The sequence below is a fragment of the Nuphar pumila genome, chromosome 12 (genome assembly GCF_984573655.1).
Source record: "Nuphar pumila chromosome 12, dmNupPumi1.hap1.1, whole genome shotgun sequence".
In the NCBI taxonomy this organism is placed as follows: domain Eukaryota; kingdom Viridiplantae; phylum Streptophyta; class Magnoliopsida; order Nymphaeales; family Nymphaeaceae; genus Nuphar; species Nuphar pumila.
This window is the reverse complement of record NC_143260.1, coordinates 44,130,777-44,150,413: the sequence shown is the minus strand read 5'-3', so window position 1 is coordinate 44,150,413 and position 19,637 is coordinate 44,130,777. Positions and strand designations below refer to the sequence as shown.

The window sequence follows — 19,637 nt, the reverse complement described above, 5'->3', positions numbered from 1 at the left end:
AAAAAACCATTGGGAGAGAGAGAATGAGAAAGAGACAAGAAATGTATTTCTTCTACTTTTTGAGAGGTACTTATAGGCAAAACTTGAGAGCAAGTGAGATGTGTGGTTGAACATACAATAAGAGAGATGGAGGGTTGAGATGGAATCTAAGCCTCCTCTCAAAAAAAAAATGTCTTTCTAGGTTGACTTTTGCCCTCTTAAGTCACATGTGATCTTTCATAAAAATGGTAAGCTACTACATGGCCTTATTTCATGCCTTACCACTTTTGTTTTCCTAGGAAAGGTAGAGATCCCTCATTGAGATCCCATGTGAGGAGCTTTCTTGGTTCTCACTCCTCACACATTTTCCAAGGTTGGTTCTCTAGCCAACCCCCCCCCCCCCCCCCTTGGTTGGCTTAGTTTGTTTAATTTCAACTAAGTCCAACCAACTTAGTTATCATATAATATGTAATATAATATTTTATTTAAAAGTATTTATTTTATTTGTTATTATTTTGAAACCCTTAATTATAAAATTTTCATATTGGATCTCCAATTGGATCCCGTCTAAATATAAGCTTACTTAATTTATTCAATACATAATACTTGGCTTTATAAATCATAGTTTTGCTTAATGCGTCTATGTATTAAATTTTCATCGAAGTACTAATTCACTACCATAAGATTTTTTTGATTTTTTCTCTGGTTGGCTAATTGTTATTTTTATTATTATTACTATTATTTTTTCTCAATTATTAATCAAAACAGTAATTGTCACAATACTTTAGTAAAAAATCATAACTTCGATATTTTCCCAATTTCACTACACCCACATACTAAAGTGAACAAGTGAAATGATTTTTTTCTCATATTGATCACTAAGAGTCTAGTTTAAATGTCTAAAATTTTGTGGGTCTTACAACTTAAAACTTGATTTATGGTTTGATAGGCATATTAATTGAATATTTTTCATACTAAATCATAAATATTAACAATTCATATGTCATGCATGTTAAAGTGTATTATGCATCATAAGGCATGATCGGTGGGAAAAAAATGAATGCATGTATTATTTTATTTAATAAAGTATAATCATGACTGAATTATGTAGGCATGTGAGCATATGATATGGTGTATGCATGATAATAATGATGTGTGGTATGAGCATGAATATGTCTCATGAGTGAGCCTAGGTTCGGTGAAACCCACAGGTGTTTTTGGAGTACCAAAGAATGAAAAGACTAGACATACATGCACATGATCACATAATGTGCTTAAGGTCACCCAGAGATGGGGTTTGAACTGTGAGCAGTTTGAATGGGTTAAAACAACCTTGTATTATGGAGTCTCTCAAAGTGGAGATTGGGATACTAGCTGGTGTGCTGAGAGCACTTGAAATTAATGAGCCTAATGTTAAATAGCAGACTCGTTCAAACCCAGGACCACCTTGGAGAGGGTGGTGGTATACTCAATTGGTCGATCGTTATTGCTTTGGAGAGTTAGGCATCTTCATTGGTCTCTAGTCATTGATCGTAGGGAGCTGAACTACCGTGTGGCCTAGGTGATATGTCCTGAATCTCTGTAAAGTAGGAATCGATTCTTTATAGACTACTGAAAATTCTCTCTATCACAAACCGTTCCAGTGAGAACTCTGAAGGAAGTTGGCAGACTCTTCTAATTAATGAGTCTAATAAATTACATGGCATAACAGACACCTCATTGGATTGGTTGAATCAAAGTTAAGAACCCTGAGAATATACTCTTCATGGCTAGAAAAAAAATAAAATATTAAGTATAAAATCACTGACATTATTTCAGTTTGTATGTTATTGTAGGGTTTATGATAAATTGTTTGTTTGCTTTGATGCATTGTAGAATAATTGTTCTGAAATTTGACTGCAAGTTAAATTATGTTTATCTTGATATATTATGTTGCATGATTTAGTCAATTATCTGAAAATCTGACATGTTTATCTCTTGTATTTATATTATATTTGTGTGTATGTGTTTTTGTGTAATCTATTGGGGCTATGGATTAATGCCCTCTTTAACATTTTTTAGATAATGCATAAGCTGTTGTGATAGCAGGTTGCTCGGCAACGTCAGACGAATCATCATCGTTCTTCTTTTCAGGAAAATCCAACTTTTTTTTGGAATGTTTTTTATTAAGTTAGATTTGGATAAGACTTATAAACTCTAAATTTAATTGAGTATTGATTTACATTAATTTCTTAAAATACTTTAAACGCAATTGTGTTATTGTAATCTACCCAAAGTTGTATCGGTTTTCAATTCTACTATTTTGTTGTATCAAAAAATTTATTTAAATTTTTTTAATAAAATTTTAGAGCGTTACATTGAAAACTATAAGGCATTTTAAAAAATACATCATTTTTGTCATACAATACCAACCTTTTTCATTTTTTAAATGTGCTCTTGAAGGATTAGAGGACAACTAATAACACCAATAATATAATCATCACAAAACCTCCATATTCATCAAATGGTGGAGTCCCCCAAGCGTGGGGATGCTTTTGAGTGTGTTATAAATATCAGCAAAAAAAATGATATGCTTTACCCTTGAATCAGTTATTTTTTATTAAATATAAAAAATACTTAAAATTATTTTTTAAATATTATTTAAATAACTTTAACATGTGTCACGTTTTGATTGACACATAATTTTTTTAAATTATTTTTTAGCCGATTTGGAATGCTTCACTTGAGTATCGGTATTGGCTCATCAACTGAATGGTTGGCCAAACTATACATGGCGGATACCGATACAGACAACATTGGGTATCCCTTATCCCTTTTGGATCGAATCCAGAGTCCAAGATTGGCATGAACCTCAAACCTGAACAGTGAACGCGTCTACGCCCAAACTAGGACCACATGACTCTGCTCCCATCGACCACAAAAAAGGAAAATCAACGGCCATTAGACCTTCTCCTTAGATCAACCCACCATTTATATGGTCCGAATCACACTTCAAGACGACGACGACGACGAGTGATCATTTTAATTAGAAGACAGCTAATACACATCATTAATTCATGAATCGATTCATGTTCCTACTAAGCACCACGTCAGCTTTATCTACTCCAACCCCCAGCGGATCGCTTCAACGAAAGACAGGAAAAAAAACATAAGGAGTATAAATCGCGAAACCTCCCTCGCCATCGCCTTCTTCCCTTCTACCTCCGCTAAATTTAGCAGAGATTTGGATTGCCGCAGAGATGGCTGCGAAATGACTGAAATGCCCTCGGATTCTGGATCAGCGTCCCAGGCGTCTCCTCTCGTGTTCCTCGTATCGGCTTCCTGACCGTCCATCCATGGCGATTATCCCATTTCCCGATTGAGCGCCCGTCCTTCGTGGGTTTCTTTCGCGTTCGGAAACGGATAATCGAATCGCTTCGAGACGAACATATCGTCACCTCGATTTCTAGTGTTTCGAATTTGCTGAGTTTTTTTTTTCTTGCTCATTCCCTCAGATTAGGGCGCTTTTTTTCGGATTTTGGTGTAACTGGCATCGTTTGAATTTAATCTTTCCACGATTTTGGATTTTTTTTATTCTTGTTATCGTTTCTATAGGTCTTTTTCTTGGTGTTAGTTTTGGGGTTTGAGGGGTTTCTTTAGTGTTGGGGTTAAGGTTAGGGTTAGGGTTCTAGGGATGGTGGCATATGGGGCTTTGCCTGGACAGAAGGAAAATATTTCTTCTGGGAATGAATCTGGATTCGGTGGCTTTCCCGTGGATTCCTTCATCAATTCTCTGAATGTGATGAGGGAAGCGCTTGTTCCCCTGGAATCGGGCATCCGACGAACCGTGAAAGATTTGGAATTTCAGTTCTTGTGCGCAAAAGGCACTTCGGTGAAGTTGGATTCGCAATTGTTTGCTCAGTTGAGCGCTACCACACACAGGAAAGATTGCCGAGTTCATAGTTGTTGCTCGACTGGAGCCCCCCGAGACGCTGTCGTTGATGAGAGGAAGAAGAGCAATTCGATTAAGGTTCCTGTTAAGGGGCTTGTGGGCCTGGTTTTCCGGAACTCCAGGAGGGATCGTAGATCTGATTTCCCAAAGAAGGGGCTGGAAGACGAGGGTAGGAGTTCATCTACCGCTGGTAAAGATGATGTGTCGTGCTCGAATTGCTTGCAGTTTGCATTGATGTGGTCCCTTTTGTTCAACAATTTCGTTCAAGCTATTCCGAGCCCTTTTAAGACTGTGAAGAAGTGTTTCAAGAAACAGGGTAGGGAAGATGACAATGATACAGTCTCTTGTCTTGCTCGACCTGATGATAGAAATGTAAACCAGAGTTTGGAGAAAAATCGCTTGTTTCCGTGTGTTGGACCATCGCCAACGAATGACGTTTCTTGTGGAAGGAAGCATGCCCAGATGAATGATAAGGAACATCATACTGTTAAAGACGGTGAAAAGCCCCCAGTTCAGATCCTCATTGGGTTTGTTTTTGATCGTTTCTCAACAAATCTTCGAAAGGTGGATCAAAATTGTCTTGAAGGCAATGCTTGTAATAACCATGGTCACGAAGATAGTGCTATGGATTCTAGGCTGGGTGAATCATCATCTCCCCAGTTTTATCATCTAGGGGTTGTAACTAGTATCTTGAAGGGGAGGAAAGCAGATGTTGATTCTCTTTTGGCAAACCTGAGGTTTGCAAGAATGGGAGGAGTACCACCAAGTGTGGTTGGAGTGACTTCAGCCAAAGATGATTGTCAAGATCGTGTCACGAGCACCGCTGATACTGAGGCTAGTTCCCCACAGAAGATTGCATCTGGATTGCTTAATATTCCATTGTCTAATGTTGAGCGGCTGCGGTCCACCATATCCACCGTGTCTCTGACAGAATTGCTTGATCTTGTAACCCAGATAAAGAAGTCTTCAAAAGACCACCCAGACAAGAAGAAACTCTTCTCCGTTCAGGATTTCTTCAGATACACACAGTCTGAAGGTAAATACTTGCATTCTTACATCTGTTTTATTGGTTTCTTTCATCATTCCTTTCCATTGATCATTGTTAATGGCCACTTTAGTGGTCTGCCCAGTTCTTTCGACAAGATGATAAGGCCTTGAGATACCTGTGATACCTTAAAGTAATATATGAAAAGTAGGAATTTGAGGGCATGTGTGCTAACCCTGTTAAACCATTGCATAGGCAGGTTGCTTCTCTTCCTCCAACTTTCCTGGGTAACTGATATCTTTATAGTGTAAAATTTCTCATTGTAAGATATGTTCTCATGGTTTCATATATGCCCTAAAATTTACTATTAGTGGTTGGTTGGTTACTTGTTCTACTTGAGGGGGCATTGCTAGCCTAAACTCATCCATTGAATGATACTGAACAAGAAGATACCTGTTTCAAATAACATGATGGAAGCAGATATTCCTCAGGTCTTGAAGCAATAAATTTATTTCTCCTCTTTTTCACTCCATGAGCTGTATGAGTTTCTCAATTTAAAGAGCAATATGGAGAAAGAAATGGTTTTAGCTTTGTGAATGTGTGTGGCTGGCGGACCTATTGAAGACAAGGGCTGAAGCGTTGCTTATATGTCTTTTAGCATCAGTTTATTTCATTGGTATTTGTCTTGATATGATTCAGGCTAGTCAATGTTTTATTCAATATTCACTGAAGGGACATCCTTGAGAGCACCACTATATATAGGTCAAGAATGTTATGGATTACTCAGGATAAATATAATAGTCAAGAATCTTGTGGGTTACTCATGATAAAATATATTCATCTTGAACCTTGGCCTAGAATACAAGATTCTGCTCAAGGTTGGGTGACTTCAGTCATAGATATATGAACTTTTCATGGTCAACTTATATATTACATGGAACTACAGTTTTTTATTATTTTGATATCGCATACACTGCACTGATCCATATAATATCTGGTGATGTTATTATTAAACATCCATGGTGGAAGTTGTAATCGATTCCATTGCTCTTTGTAATTATTATGTTTTGCAGACTTTAGAAGGGAGAAAAAAACATCCTTATCTTAAAGGAAATGTAATAGAAGAAAATAATATTCTTATTTTCTTATTCTTTAGAGGTAATAGGGACAAAAATGAACAGAATGAAGAAAGAGAGAAGTATCTCCATGCTTTTCTCTTACGTGATGATGTAATTGAAGGTTCTAGCTTATGGACATTTTGGAAGAAGAAGCAGTCCAGTCTGTGCAATGAATAGAGGTGGAGGGGAAACACATAAGATGGAAAAATATCTTCAATCTGAAGGATACCGTATCCTATTTTTTTGCTTCCATGCTTCATCCGCAAGCTTGTGTTTGCATAAGTTGGGTGGAGGTAGTTAAATGAACAAGTATAAAACATTGGAAAACCAATTAGGTGCAAACTAACATGCATGTTTCCCATATATTCCAAGGGAATGTTCTAGTTACAGATTGCAGTATCATACTGTATGGGATATATTACTGATGTGCATATTTATCTTTACCAACTGATGCTGCTAATTTATAAGCTATAAATAAAAAATGTAAATGATGTATAGCTAATTTACTCTTGAACATGAACTATAAGGCTTTACGTACTTATGGTTTGTGAATGTTAAGAAGTTCATGAAGGTTTTTGTGCCTGAAAATTCTTAAATTACCCTTCTGATACCTTATATATAATGGAACTCTCAAGAGTGCCTCATAATTTCTGAAAAGGTACCTTCCACTAAATTGAAGGTTTATGAAGGTAGGTACTCCTGTATTGGGAAATTTTCTTTGTCAATTACATCAAATCCAGCAAAAAATAATTATACCAAATGGAACTAGGAAGCTTCAGTACTGGACGTCTTGTCTGATGTCAGCTCATATTTATCTGTTTACGTATCTGTGCTATGGCACATATTCTGTTTTTACTCTTTTATGCATCACGATGTACCACTTTTGTTGGAAAACTCCATCCTATAGCCTCCTCTATGAACGTTTGTTATGACCATGTCAATGATAATGCCAAAATCTCGCTGCATGTGTATGTGCATGTGTATAGGAAGTCATCAGATTAGATGCCCAGAAGCTAAAGGGATTCTCTGCATCTTTTGATATTTGTTATCTGAATATGGTCACGATAGCCATTTGCTATGTCACAAGGATAAGGTTGTGGATATGGGGATGTAGTCATTTTTATGAAATTTCCAATATGACTAACATATAAAGAGGGAGATATGGTACGGGAGGCAAAATGAAGTGTCTGTGTGACATAGATGATATGTTGGAGAAAAAGGAAATGTGAAACCTTAGCCATACATTTTTAGACAGCAAAGCTTTTCTATTTAGGGAATAAATGTCCATTGATTATCTCAGAAGCACTTCTTTGATCATGGTTGTTGTTGTTGTATTGTATGGCAGATTCTTCCAATGGCAAAATTTTAGAAACTGATTATGTGTTGTTGTTGAAATGATCTCATGATGTTTGGTCATCCTAGTTGCACAATTAACCACATCTATGCATTATTCAGGTAGGCGTTTATTTGATGAGTTGGACAGAGATAGTGATGGCCAGGTAACACTTGAGGATCTTGAAATTGCAATGCGGAAGAGAAAATTACCCCATAGATATGCACATGACTTTCTTCGGCGCACGAGGAGCAATTTATTTGCCAAGTCCTTTGGATGGAACCAATTTTTGTCCTTGATGGAACAGAAAGAGCCAACTATTCTTCGTGCTTATACAACATTATGTTTGAGCAAATCAGGCACATTGCAGAAAAGCCAAATTTTGGCATCATTAAAAAGTGCAGGGCTTCCATCCAATGAAGAAAATGCTGTTGCTATGATGCGCTTCTTAGATGCTGATGCAGAGGAATCTATATCTTATGGCCACTTCAGAAATTTTATGCTTTTGCTTCCATCAGAGCGACTCGAAGATGATCCAAGGTAAGACTACTTTATAGAAGGTAATACAATGTCAAATATTTTGCACAAAGGGGGTGTCTGTTATTAACTGGATTTTTTGTTGTTACAAAGTTTGCGGTTATACATAAACAAGCAAAATATTTCTTATCATTTCTTTCTTTTCTTTTTCTTCATTGAGATTTACGCCAATAGAATACTGTTAGAAGATGAGTTGTTCTTTTATGTGTAAGATCTGTAGCCTATATGGATGATGCCTGACAGAGTTTAGACATGAGCTACACCAGGAATTGTGAAGAAAGTGGTAATTACTGTTGCTTTATTAGTATGTTTCCAGGAAATCTTGACATGCTTTAAATTCCTGGCAGGAGTCTATGGTTTGAAGCTGCTACAGTTGTTGCTGTTGCTCCACCAGTGGAAATACCTGCTGAAAATGTTCTTAAATCTGCATTGGCAGGTGGCCTTGCCTGTGCACTGTCTACATCTCTTATGCATCCAATCGATTCAATGAAGGTAACATCTTTTCTTGTAACCATTAATAACATCTGTCTTTTGGAAATGGTATCTGAGTTATTTTACTTGCTAATGTGATTTGGAATTTTAATATATGTCAAGTTATGCAAAAGTAAATGTCCTGTTTCTTAGGGGCTAACTCCTATTGTGGACCAAATTTGGTGCTTGATTGAATTACTAATTTCCTTAATTGACATGAATTGGAATGGGCAGATGTACTAATTTGACCTGCATCTCTGACATCATTTTTGCAAACATTTTATGCTATATTGCTTCATGATTTTTACTGAGGCCATCTTTGCTTAAAATTTCAGAATTGCAGCCATGGTTTGTTTGATTCTTTGACAAGTCTTTGCTTGTGTCAAGACCAGCTAGAGCAGAGTGGAGTTGTGAACCCTCTGACTTTTTGACACATTTGATATAACTATTATAAATTTCCTTTGTAAACATGTTTAGGTGAATTCTGTAGTTTTCAAGGCTTTAAACTTTGGTTTATAATGCTAATATGATTTTTGTAATCAGTTCTTCATTTAAGATAATATAATCAGAAGCTTATTGTTGTAAGATTATTTTGGGATTGTGCAACTTTTAATCTTGTAAATCTGCTGTATTGTTCATTATCTGTACTCCTGACTATGTCACATAGACACATCAACCAGGCAGCCGTACTCGTGTCGATACGGCTCGACACGGGTACCAGTAATGGACATAGCATGGGTACGTGCTGGTCTGGATCAGGTCGGGTCCAACCCTGACCCAAACCATTTTTTTTTATGTTGACGCAGGGAAGAAGAAGAAGAAAGAAAGACGCGGAGAAGGAAAGGAACAAGGTCAAAATTTTCAAAAAAATCAAGAAAAATCAGAAAAAATTAGCAAAAATTCTAAAAAAATCATATCACATGAAACAATGATGAATTGCACAAAATACAGCCATAAAATCACATATAAGACATTTATGTCTTTATGAGCCGCATAAGACATCATCAAATATCAACTATTATAGAATCATAGATAATATTGCATACATATCTCACAATAACAATGCAAAATATTAAATATCTTGCAATTAAGAGAACATGCTACAAAACTCATACTTTCATATTATATAAATAAAAACAAAATAACCAAATTTATGAACAATTAAGTGTTAGATAACCAAGTTTTTTTTAAACATATTATATAAAACCTCAATAATTATAACCATCTTCATCATCATTATCTTCTTCTTTTCCTCCTTTGACATCCACATCGTCTTCAAGATACGTGGAGTCTTCATCGTGCTCCTTCCACGTTAATCCACTGAATGGCTTCTTCATTTAAAAAAGTCCATGTTTTTTCTTCAACCCATGCATTCAATTCATTAAAATGTTCCAAACTGATGGGATCAAATTGCTCTTTGTGCCTCTTTGCTGATAACTTTTCAATTTGCCTAAAAAGATTACATGAAAAAATTAAAATTAGTTGGGTTTTGAATGATAAAAAAAATTTAAATAAATACATGAAAATGATAAATAAACTTTATAATTTTATATACTGAACGTAGACAATGTCAGTAAGCCTTTTGTGCTCCAATTAATGTTGTGAAAAGCGTTGTACCATAACGTAGTGTTTCACCAAAAACTGAAGCGAAGTGTAAGGCGTAAGCCTCAGAATTTTTTTTCTTTAACTTTAAAAAACCTTTAAAAATATCTACAAATATAAATAAATAATAAAAATGCTTTATTGATAAAGTAACAATCAATAAAAAATAGAAAATTGCAAATAAATAGCAAAATTAACATTTTTTCTTCTTCTACAGAAAATTGCAAATATGAATAGTTTTCTTTCTTTTTTTCTTTTTTTCTTTTTTTCTTTTTTTCTTTTTTTTCCTTTCTTTCTTCTGTTCTTCCTTTCTTTTTCTTTCTTCCTTTCTTTCTTTCCTTTCTTTTTTTTCTTTTCTTTTTTTCTTTCTTTCTTTTATTTTATTGTTGCACTATTTACCTATGCCTCAAGGCACAAAGGGCCTCACCTCAAGGCGAGGTGCATTATTTGCTCCTTGAGGCACGTTTTTGATAACTATGGCTCCAATGTATTTTTTTATTTTTGTAATGATTTGCTCAAAGACACTCTAGTTTCTCTCGTATCCACTTGCACTACACGTTTGGCTAATAATGTGAATGACAAAAGCTCTCAAATTTGGAACATCACTTTTAAACCTAGCACACCACATGTATGGGAAAAAAAATGAGAAAACAATAAGACAATAACAGATACAATTAGATAAAATAAATTACTTAGACGCACCGTGGCACGGTTTTGCACTGTTCCAAGCCTCCCCATATCATACAATGCATTAACATAAGTTTTCATTTCCTTATGAATTTGATCTTGAATGCTATACTCAGAGTTCAACCTTTCAATGTAATCCAAAAGTCCTTTATTTACTTCTCTATCCATTTTAAATATAAAGGAGTATCTAAATGCATAATTTAAATAATATGTTGCATATGAAGAGGTTGATGAAGTTGCCCAGTCCACATATAATCAATGATGTTCCATATAGGTATGTACAATTTTTTATTCCTTTTTAAATTATCTCAGGTCTTTTTTGCCTTATCCATGACCTCATAGAGATAACCTATAGTTGGTTTGTCTTTACTGTCAATCAATCGAAGCACCTTCACCAAAAGTATAGTTATTCTCAACAACTTTACGCATGAATCCCAAAATTCACTTATAAATACAATATCTACAATTTTTTTAGTCTTTCTTTTTTGGGCATGGGGATATATATTTCACTCATCTCATGAAAACATTTTTTTAGTGCAACTCTATTCTTTACTAGATTTTGCACTATCGAAAACATTGTAGTAAATCTAGTAATTGCACTATAAATCAACTCCACACCACTAATGTACTTTCTCATTAGGCTCAAAATCATGCATATTTGTAAATAAATTTAGTAATTTTTTGGTAGCATTCAACTGTCTGTTTTATCTCATCCATGTTGTCGATGTCCTCAAGCATGAGGTCTATGCAATGGGCAGCACATAGGGTCAAAAAGAATGATTCAAAATTTTCAGTCAATTCTTTACTTGCTGCCCTATAATTTGCTCCATTATCAGTAATAAATTGCATAATATTTTAAGGTTCAACCTCTTGCACAACCTGATCAAAAACTCTAAGCAATTCATCTGCTGTCTTGGGTGTATCGGACAAATCAATTACATAGTTCCTTTGGGGTAATAGATAGGAAAATTTATTAAGGTCATTGATTTTCTGTCTATCCACCCATCTGTCATGATGCTACACTCAGTTTCTCTCCACGACGGCCTCATCTCATTGCAATATGCCTTCTCTTCTTTCACATTAGTATCTAAAACTTTTTCTCTCAAAACATGATATGAAGGCATTTTATATCCAGGTCTGATACTGGTTATGACATCTGACCTGACCTAAAAATGAAAGGCATTTACCACATTGAAAGGAATGCAGGCATCATAGAACCATGTCCCAACCGCAACATTCGCCTGCTCTGCTCGACTAAATATTGAGGAATCATAATAGTACAAATGTTGGTTTGCATTCCAGGGGCAGACTTAGGAGGAAAAAACTCTTAATAAAACCTCTAGCTCTACCTCCTCTTGAAGAACTCCTTCCTCTTTTTTTGTGCCCGCGACGGTACTACTACTGATACTAGCCACACTTTTCTCCTCATTGCAGAACCTTCCTACTTCTGATCCTATTCTAGGAGTTGTAGAATCAAAAGTAGGGAGCTCATCTTTGTCATACACATTGTTTCTGCCTCATTCATTTGTTTCTGGTCTTTTTTCGATCAGACCATCAAGTAATTGTTGGCATTGCCATTTCACAGCATCCTACAATTTCCTTAACGTGCATGCGACAACATTAAGATGTGTCTTGACTAAATGATGTTTCAACCGAGATATACCAAACGGAAAAATATTTTGGGTATCGTACTTTATTGTACGATACTTACAATGCTGAAAAGGAAGAAGAGGAAGAAAAAAAAAAGAAGGAAGAAGATGAAAGAGGAGAAAGAAGAAGACGAAAGAGGAAGAGGAAGTGAAGAGAAAAGAGGAAGAGGAGAAGGAAGAAGAAGGTGACGAAAGAGGAACAGGAAGAGGAGGAGATGGAAGAAAAAGACGAAAGTTGAAGAGAGAGAGAGAGAGGGGGGGGGGGAGGAACCTCCCGCCTTTATAGAGAGAGAGGAAAGAGTTTGTGTCTGGATCGTATGTGGATCCAGACCCAATCTTTCCTCTCTCTTATAAAGAGAGAGTAAAGAGTTTGGGTCTGGATCATACGTGGATCCAGACCTAAACTCTTTCATCTCTGTTTTATATATATATATATAGTTGTGCCCCCGTACCCGCATTTTTTTAAATTGTCGTATCGTACCCTCCATACCCGTGCCCATGTGACATAGACTCCTAAGCTCTTCCATGAGGTCTAGACATAGAACTGGGAAAAGGCACTTAAAAAGTGTGTTGGTGCTCATCTACCATCTTGCTTGAGCTCAAGAAACAGGTGCAACATGTGGATCTGGGGGTTATTAGCTGAGCTTGAGAACACTTTTACTGTAGATTGTCTCAGCTTTTCATTGCTCAAAGAAAATATTACTTCCATATGCATGTAATGTAATATATATATACACAGGAAAATATTGGCTAGCCTCGAGTATACCACACCCTCTAGTAGAAACAGCCTATTCTGTCACATTTCTTGAAAAATTAAGCCCTACGAATATGATTATGGTTTGTTAGTTAAAAACATGTTTTAGATCATATGATCACATTGTATAAATAGATTTTTTGAAGGATTCAAAATTCAATGGTCCACAATGTGTAAAAGTTTTACAATTGAGAAAATCAAGTTTTATGTTGAAACTACTCAATCAAAAGTGCGGCCCTTAGTAAATGGACCATGCTTATTTTTAGAAACATAGAGGTGGGGCTGGTCTTCGATTTGGGAAGCTAAGGAAATTATTGTCTGAGTTGCTTCACCCCAATTTATAAAGATTTGGGCCTACTTGGAACTAAGGCAACTTTAGACCAAATACAAGTTTCAGAATTTGAAGTTTGAGTTGGTAATTTTTGGTGGTGATAATCCCACTCAATGAGGTATTTGTTGTTTTAGCTGATTTAGTTGGAGCTTCTGGAGTCCTTTTCTAGAGATGCTTGGAGTGTCAACTATCTGGTTGACATGCACTCCGTTTAATCTCAATTGAAACAATTTTTAATGCATTAGCTGGTAGCGGCATGTTCTTTTTGAGTTATTTGTGTTTTGTTTTTTTTGGGGGTATGACGGTCCTCTTCTGCTTTGCTTGTTTACTATCAAGTCGCTTTTTCCTGTCATCTCTTTCGGCCTATGTCACATAGGTGCGGGTGTGGCGATACGGTACTTTAAAAAGACTTGGGTGCGGGGGTGTAGGAGGATATATATATATATATATATATATATATATATATATATATATATATATATATATATATATATATATATAACTTATCCACAAAGCAAGCTCTCAATGACAAAATCTGTTTTTCACCAGAAATAATATATATATATATATATATATATATATATAAAACTTATCCACAAAGCAAGCTCTCAATGACAAAATCTGTTTTTCACCAGAAATAATAAAAATTAGAATCCAAATTCAGATGCAGAAAATTCATACCGAATCAGGATCCGATTAGTTAACCGGATGTGTAGCCTAATCGGGTTACCAGTGAATTCAACCATTCAACAATAAAATAGTTGCTTGAAATTAGAGCAAACCTCTCTCCATTTAATGCAGAAATCTATTCCAATGCAGTTTTCACTTTTTTTATTAATGCATTTATGACAAAGCTATGTAAAAAGTATAAAAGAATGTACATGGCTCAGCTTTTTATAACAAAGTTGTGTAAAAACAGTAAAAGAATATACATGGCTCAAAGCATTATTAGCACAACATTTTCGGCTGACATTGGGACAAAACTTTAAATATTTAAAGTAAAGCATCTTTTATGACTCGTTGTAAAAAGTATAAAAGAATGTACATGACTCAACTTTTTATGACAAAGGTTTGTAAAAACAATAAAAGAATGTATGTTGCTCAAAGCATTTAATGCACAGCATTTCAAAAACTTTGTAAAATACGCGACTGGCGCTGGGACAAAATTTTATAATATTTTTAAATAATCCTGGGTGCGAGTTGACCGCACCTAGGGTCACGTTGACCGCACCGGTGGCCTCTATGCCGAGTCCCTATGACATAGCTTTTGTGAGTCTTGCAATTGTGATACAGTTGAGTTGCACATGGCTGAGGATGCCAGTTTATCAGGGAAGACCCTTGTAGATGTTCAATTTTTGTAGATGGTGTGTAGGTTGTATTGACAGATGAGATGCTGTTCATGTTCTTCAGGTTATTTTGATATAGTTTGATTATTTCTTGGATTTTATCAGACCCGAGTGCAAGCATCAACTTTATCATTTCCAGAACTTGTAAGAAAACTTCCAGAAATTGGACTAAGGGGGTTATACAGGGGTTCCATACCAGCAATTGTTGGACAATTTTCAAGGTAAGTTTGTTTTGAGCAATTCCTTGTGATTGAAATTTGTTTATACTTATCTGATTGTCACGTTCATTATCAACAGCCATGGACTACGTACTGGAATCTTTGAAGCTAGCAAACTTGTGCTAACCAATGTTGCTCCAACACTTCCTCAAATTCAGGTAATTAAGTTTTTTTTTATTTGGATACAGTGGATCTCCTTTTCTTTTTTTCGTTTCACCACTGCCTTAGTTCCTGTAGTCTGTTTTTTCACTACACTGCACATTTCTGTATAGACATGTGATTAATTCCAGTGGATGTACGTGCTTAATAAAATTAACTAGGTGTGCTGAAGAGTATGTTCTTCTCATGTCATTGCAGGTCCAGTCACTTGCCTCTTTCTGCAGCACCATTCTTGGAACGGCTGTTCGAATTCCCTGTGAAGTGCTGAAGCAGCGGTTACAGGCTGGCATTTTTGACAATGTGGGAGATGCACTAGTTGGCACTTTGCAACAAGATGGTTTGAAAGGTTTCTTCCGTGGGACTGGTGCTACATTGTGTCGGGAGGTTCCTTTCTATGTTGCTGGCATGGGACTATACGAGGAAGCAAAGAAGGTAATGTTGATCTGATGGTGTCAGTAATTACTCTCACGAACAACACTCCTGAAGATTGTTGATTTCTGATTGTATGCCTACTAAGCTATGTCACGTAGGGTAGGGTGCTGGTACAACATGGGAATTTCTAAAACTGTGGGTATGGGGGTTATGGATACAGACACATGCACATGTATGTATGATTTTATGTAACTATGAGAGAGAGAGAGAGAGTGTGTGTCTGTCACATGGACGCCATTTTTCCCACTGTACCCGTGTCGACAAGTGTGTCCCCATGTCGACATGCATTGACACCTGGATACACCATTTTACCTTCCCTACATACACATTTGTATTCAATTTATAATTTATAATTATATTTTCAGTATATAATATATATTTTAGATATAGCATATATATTTAGATTATGTTCAGTTAATTTTGAATTTATTTTGTATTTATGTGATATTTAATATATATATATAGTCACTAGAATATGAGAACTGGAAATATGAGAACTAATGTGTGAACCACAATTTTCATGGATCTTTTGTTCTTCTCTTGAATCTAATTGTATGGATGTGATGTACATGCTTGGTTTTATAAGAACTCGCTCTTGAATCATCCATTTTTTATGCATAAATTAGATTTTTTTAAGGCTTTAAAATCAATGGCCCGTAATCATCATAAATATTCAAGCATTCAAAAATCACATTTTTTCACCATGCCAAGCACATATCCACATAGTTGGATTTACAAAAAAAATGTTGGAAATGCCCATGTTTCTAGTTCTCATATTATAGTTCTCATATTTCAGTTCTCATATTCTAGCAATTATATATATATATATAGAGAGAGAGAGAGAGTCACTAGAATATGAGGACTGAAATATGGGCATTTCCAACACTTTTTTTGCAAATCTAACCATGTGGATGTGCTTGGCATGGTGAATTTTCTAGGAATCAACCATTGGATCATGTATTTTCAATCAAAAAATGTGATTTTTGAATGCTTGAATATTTATGAAGATTATGAGCCATTGATTTTAAATCCTTAAAAAAATCTGGTTTATGCATCAAAATCCGATGTTTCAAGAGCGGGTTCTTATAAAACCAAGCATGTAGATCACATCCACACGGTTAGATTCAAGATAAAAGAACAAAAAATCCATGAAATCGCGGTTCACACATTAGTTCTCATATTCTAGTGATTCTATGTATATATATATATATATATATATATATATATATATAGAGAGAGAGAGAGAGAGAGAGAGAGAAATGGGTAGGTGCTTAATGATATGTGTTTAATGGGTTTTTCTGCTCTTCTGGTATTTTTTTCGCAGTTCCGACCCTATAAATGTGTTGGGCATGATGGGTTGGGTCTTGATAGGGCCATATTCAAAACTGGTGACCCCATACCCATGAAGCATCAGTACCAGTACCAGTGTTAATACAGGTCAACATGGATGCGGTGCCCTTGAAGTACCCATGTTACATAGCTATCAAGCTATGATATCCAATGGACGAGTCTTTAGCAGGGTTACCGGAAATGCTATAAGAGTGGGAGACGTATTTCCCTGGAAACCGTTTCGGAAACAGGAAACACTGCATTTCCAAAACGTTTCAGAAACCAAAAAAATCATGAAAAAGAAAAACACATTTCCCATGCTCTGGGAAATGCGTTTCCCACACCATGGGAAACACATTTCTGACACTATGGAGAACCCTTTCCCATGCGTTTCTCCTCACGTTTCCCATGTGTTTTGCTTTTGTAGGATACATATCTTTTGTTTTATTAATTTATTATATTAGTTTTTGTTAAATGTTTCTTATGTGTTGTTTCCTAGTCATTTCCTGATTCATTTCTCAAATTGTTTCCTGTTTCTCGTTTCACATGCACCTGAAAAACCTTGTTTCCCATTTCCGTTTCCCAAGACGTTTCCTGTTTCTGTTTCCCTTTCTGGCAAACTTGGTCTTCGACTTCATCATGGATCAAGTTAGAAACAGTGGCTGGGGTGGAGAGAGAGAGAGACATTGGTTTATCCCCTTTGCCGTGGCCTCGTCCCAGTGGATAGGCGAGATGATAAAAAAAAATCTGAGGTTTCACTGAAAAGCTCACTTCGGTTTAAGAGAATTTCAAGCTATAAATTTCAGATAGCTTGATGCTCTTAGCTGCTTTCTCTGCTCCCATATTTTCCCCACTGCCATTCAATTAATTAGATTGGTTTGTCCATACAGGCTTTTACATAACTTATCACCATCTTTGGACTTGTGCTTTTATTCAGACAAAAAAATTAGACGAAGAAAGATGCTTGATGAATGGCTGTGTTCACATTTGTGCTTCTGAGATATCTTCATTTCCTTGTTATTCAACTGATTCTAAAATGGATACGTGCATTTTCAGGCTACTCAGCAGATCCTAAGGCGTGAACTTGAACCCTGGGAGACGGTTGTGGTTGGTGCCTTATCTGGTGGACTTGCTGCTGTTGTCACAACCCCATTTGATGTTATGAAGACAAGGATGATGACTGCTCCACAAGGTGTTCCAGTAACTATGACAACCATAGCTTTCTCAATCCTGCGCAAGGAAGGCCCGTTGGGTCTGTTCAAGGGAGCGGTACCAAGGTTTTTCTGGATCGCACCACTTGGAGCCATGAATTTTGCCGGTTATGAATTGGCAAAGAAAGCAATGGTTAGAAAATATAATTCAACCGAAGAAAATTCACAAAGAATAGCTGCTAGCAAAAGCCAGGTAAATATACTGGTGCAAAAATAGTTTTTGCTGCTGCCAGTCAGTTTTTTTAATAGACACATCTGGTGGCTGTATTGTATCTGTCGATGCAGTTTTACGAGTGTATTATATTGCGGTCAATATCCCATAGATGTGCTGTTAGTAGTTTGCATATAAATGATATAAAGACATTGTTTGTAAATTGCTTCTGTTAGTATGTTATGCAAGCTTAACCAGCAGTGCCTACTCTTACCTGTTATGTGCAGATGATGTCTACAGTCACCAAATGTTGATATCATGTATATATGTAACTAAAAATTCTGAGGTTTTTTTGTGGTGCATTGATCTTACTCCCCTATATACTTCTAAAAAATTTTGTGGTATATTTTGCTCGTCTACATGGAATGTTTTGTTGTTACAAGTTATAATGTCATTATAGACGAAGTATGTGGAAAAAGTTGATATGAAATGAATACTTTGGTTATAATAATATATGGGTGGTCATGATAAAATAATCAGTGATGTGGTAGTGCAGTTTTTTCGATTTGCTACTCTAGAAATGGGCCGGAGTCAGGACCTAGTTGCCCTAGTCAGACCTGCCGTGTATGTGTGTGCGCCTGCCTAGGCACGTGTGAACTATGAAGCCCACAGTAAATCTAGAACTCAGTAGGCAAAATGTAATTTATACTACTTAATAAAAGACCGACTAGGGGTAGTGGTACGAAAAAAATTTGCTTTGTAAGAATTTCAAAATGAGATGATTGTCTGTTGTGGGTTTGTCCTTTTGTAAATTAATCACAAAAAAATTGTTTTGAGCCAAAGAGCCAAATACCCACGTTACGCAAGCATTTAAGGGGAAATGACCGTCTGACAAAAATGATGTATTTTCTTAAATGCTTTAAAATTGTCGAAATCCATTTGCTGTCCAAAATTGCAAATAGGCAATTTTTTTAGGACTTTTTTTACCTTTCTTACAACTAAAAATTATGAAGTTCACGATATATTGTTCTTCGGTTGAGGCAAAACTTCACTTAAATGTATATTAGTATATTTTTTTGGTGTCCTCAAGAAGCATACAAAAATTATGTTATTTATGTGGTCTTCGTAATATTGTGAATACCTTAGCAAGATCGCATATTTTATACCAAAGTTGAGGAACTTCTTTTTTTTAGCCATCACTTAAATGTATTATTTTTTTGTGGTCTTCACTGAACGCCCAAATATAACTAATGTGAACCTCTTGTAATCTTATCTTTGCAAATACTTTAGTAAAATAACATATTTTATAATAGGCACTAGAGATCGTGCAAACTTCTTTTCTTCTTTCTTTAATTGTCACTTAAATGTATGTTCACACCTATTTTTTTTAGTCTTCATGAAATACACAAATATA

General features: G+C 35.8%; 1 protein-coding gene across 1 annotated transcript; it reads left to right on the top strand.

The window, feature by feature from the left end:
• The first annotated feature begins 3,085 nt into the window (after positions 1 to 3,085).
• LOC149820851 (uncharacterized) lies at positions 3,086 to 18,574 on the top strand. Its single transcript, XM_089982332.1, has 7 exons — positions 3,086 to 4,946; positions 7,469 to 7,886; positions 8,231 to 8,375; positions 14,829 to 14,944; positions 15,021 to 15,099; positions 15,299 to 15,532; positions 17,918 to 18,574. The coding sequence occupies exons 1-7, from the start codon at positions 3,653 to 3,655 to the stop codon at positions 18,287 to 18,289; spliced, it is 2,658 nt and encodes an 885-aa protein (XP_089838458.1). The 5' UTR covers positions 3,086 to 3,652; the 3' UTR covers positions 18,290 to 18,574.
• Positions 18,575 to 19,637: the final 1,063 nt, after the last annotated feature.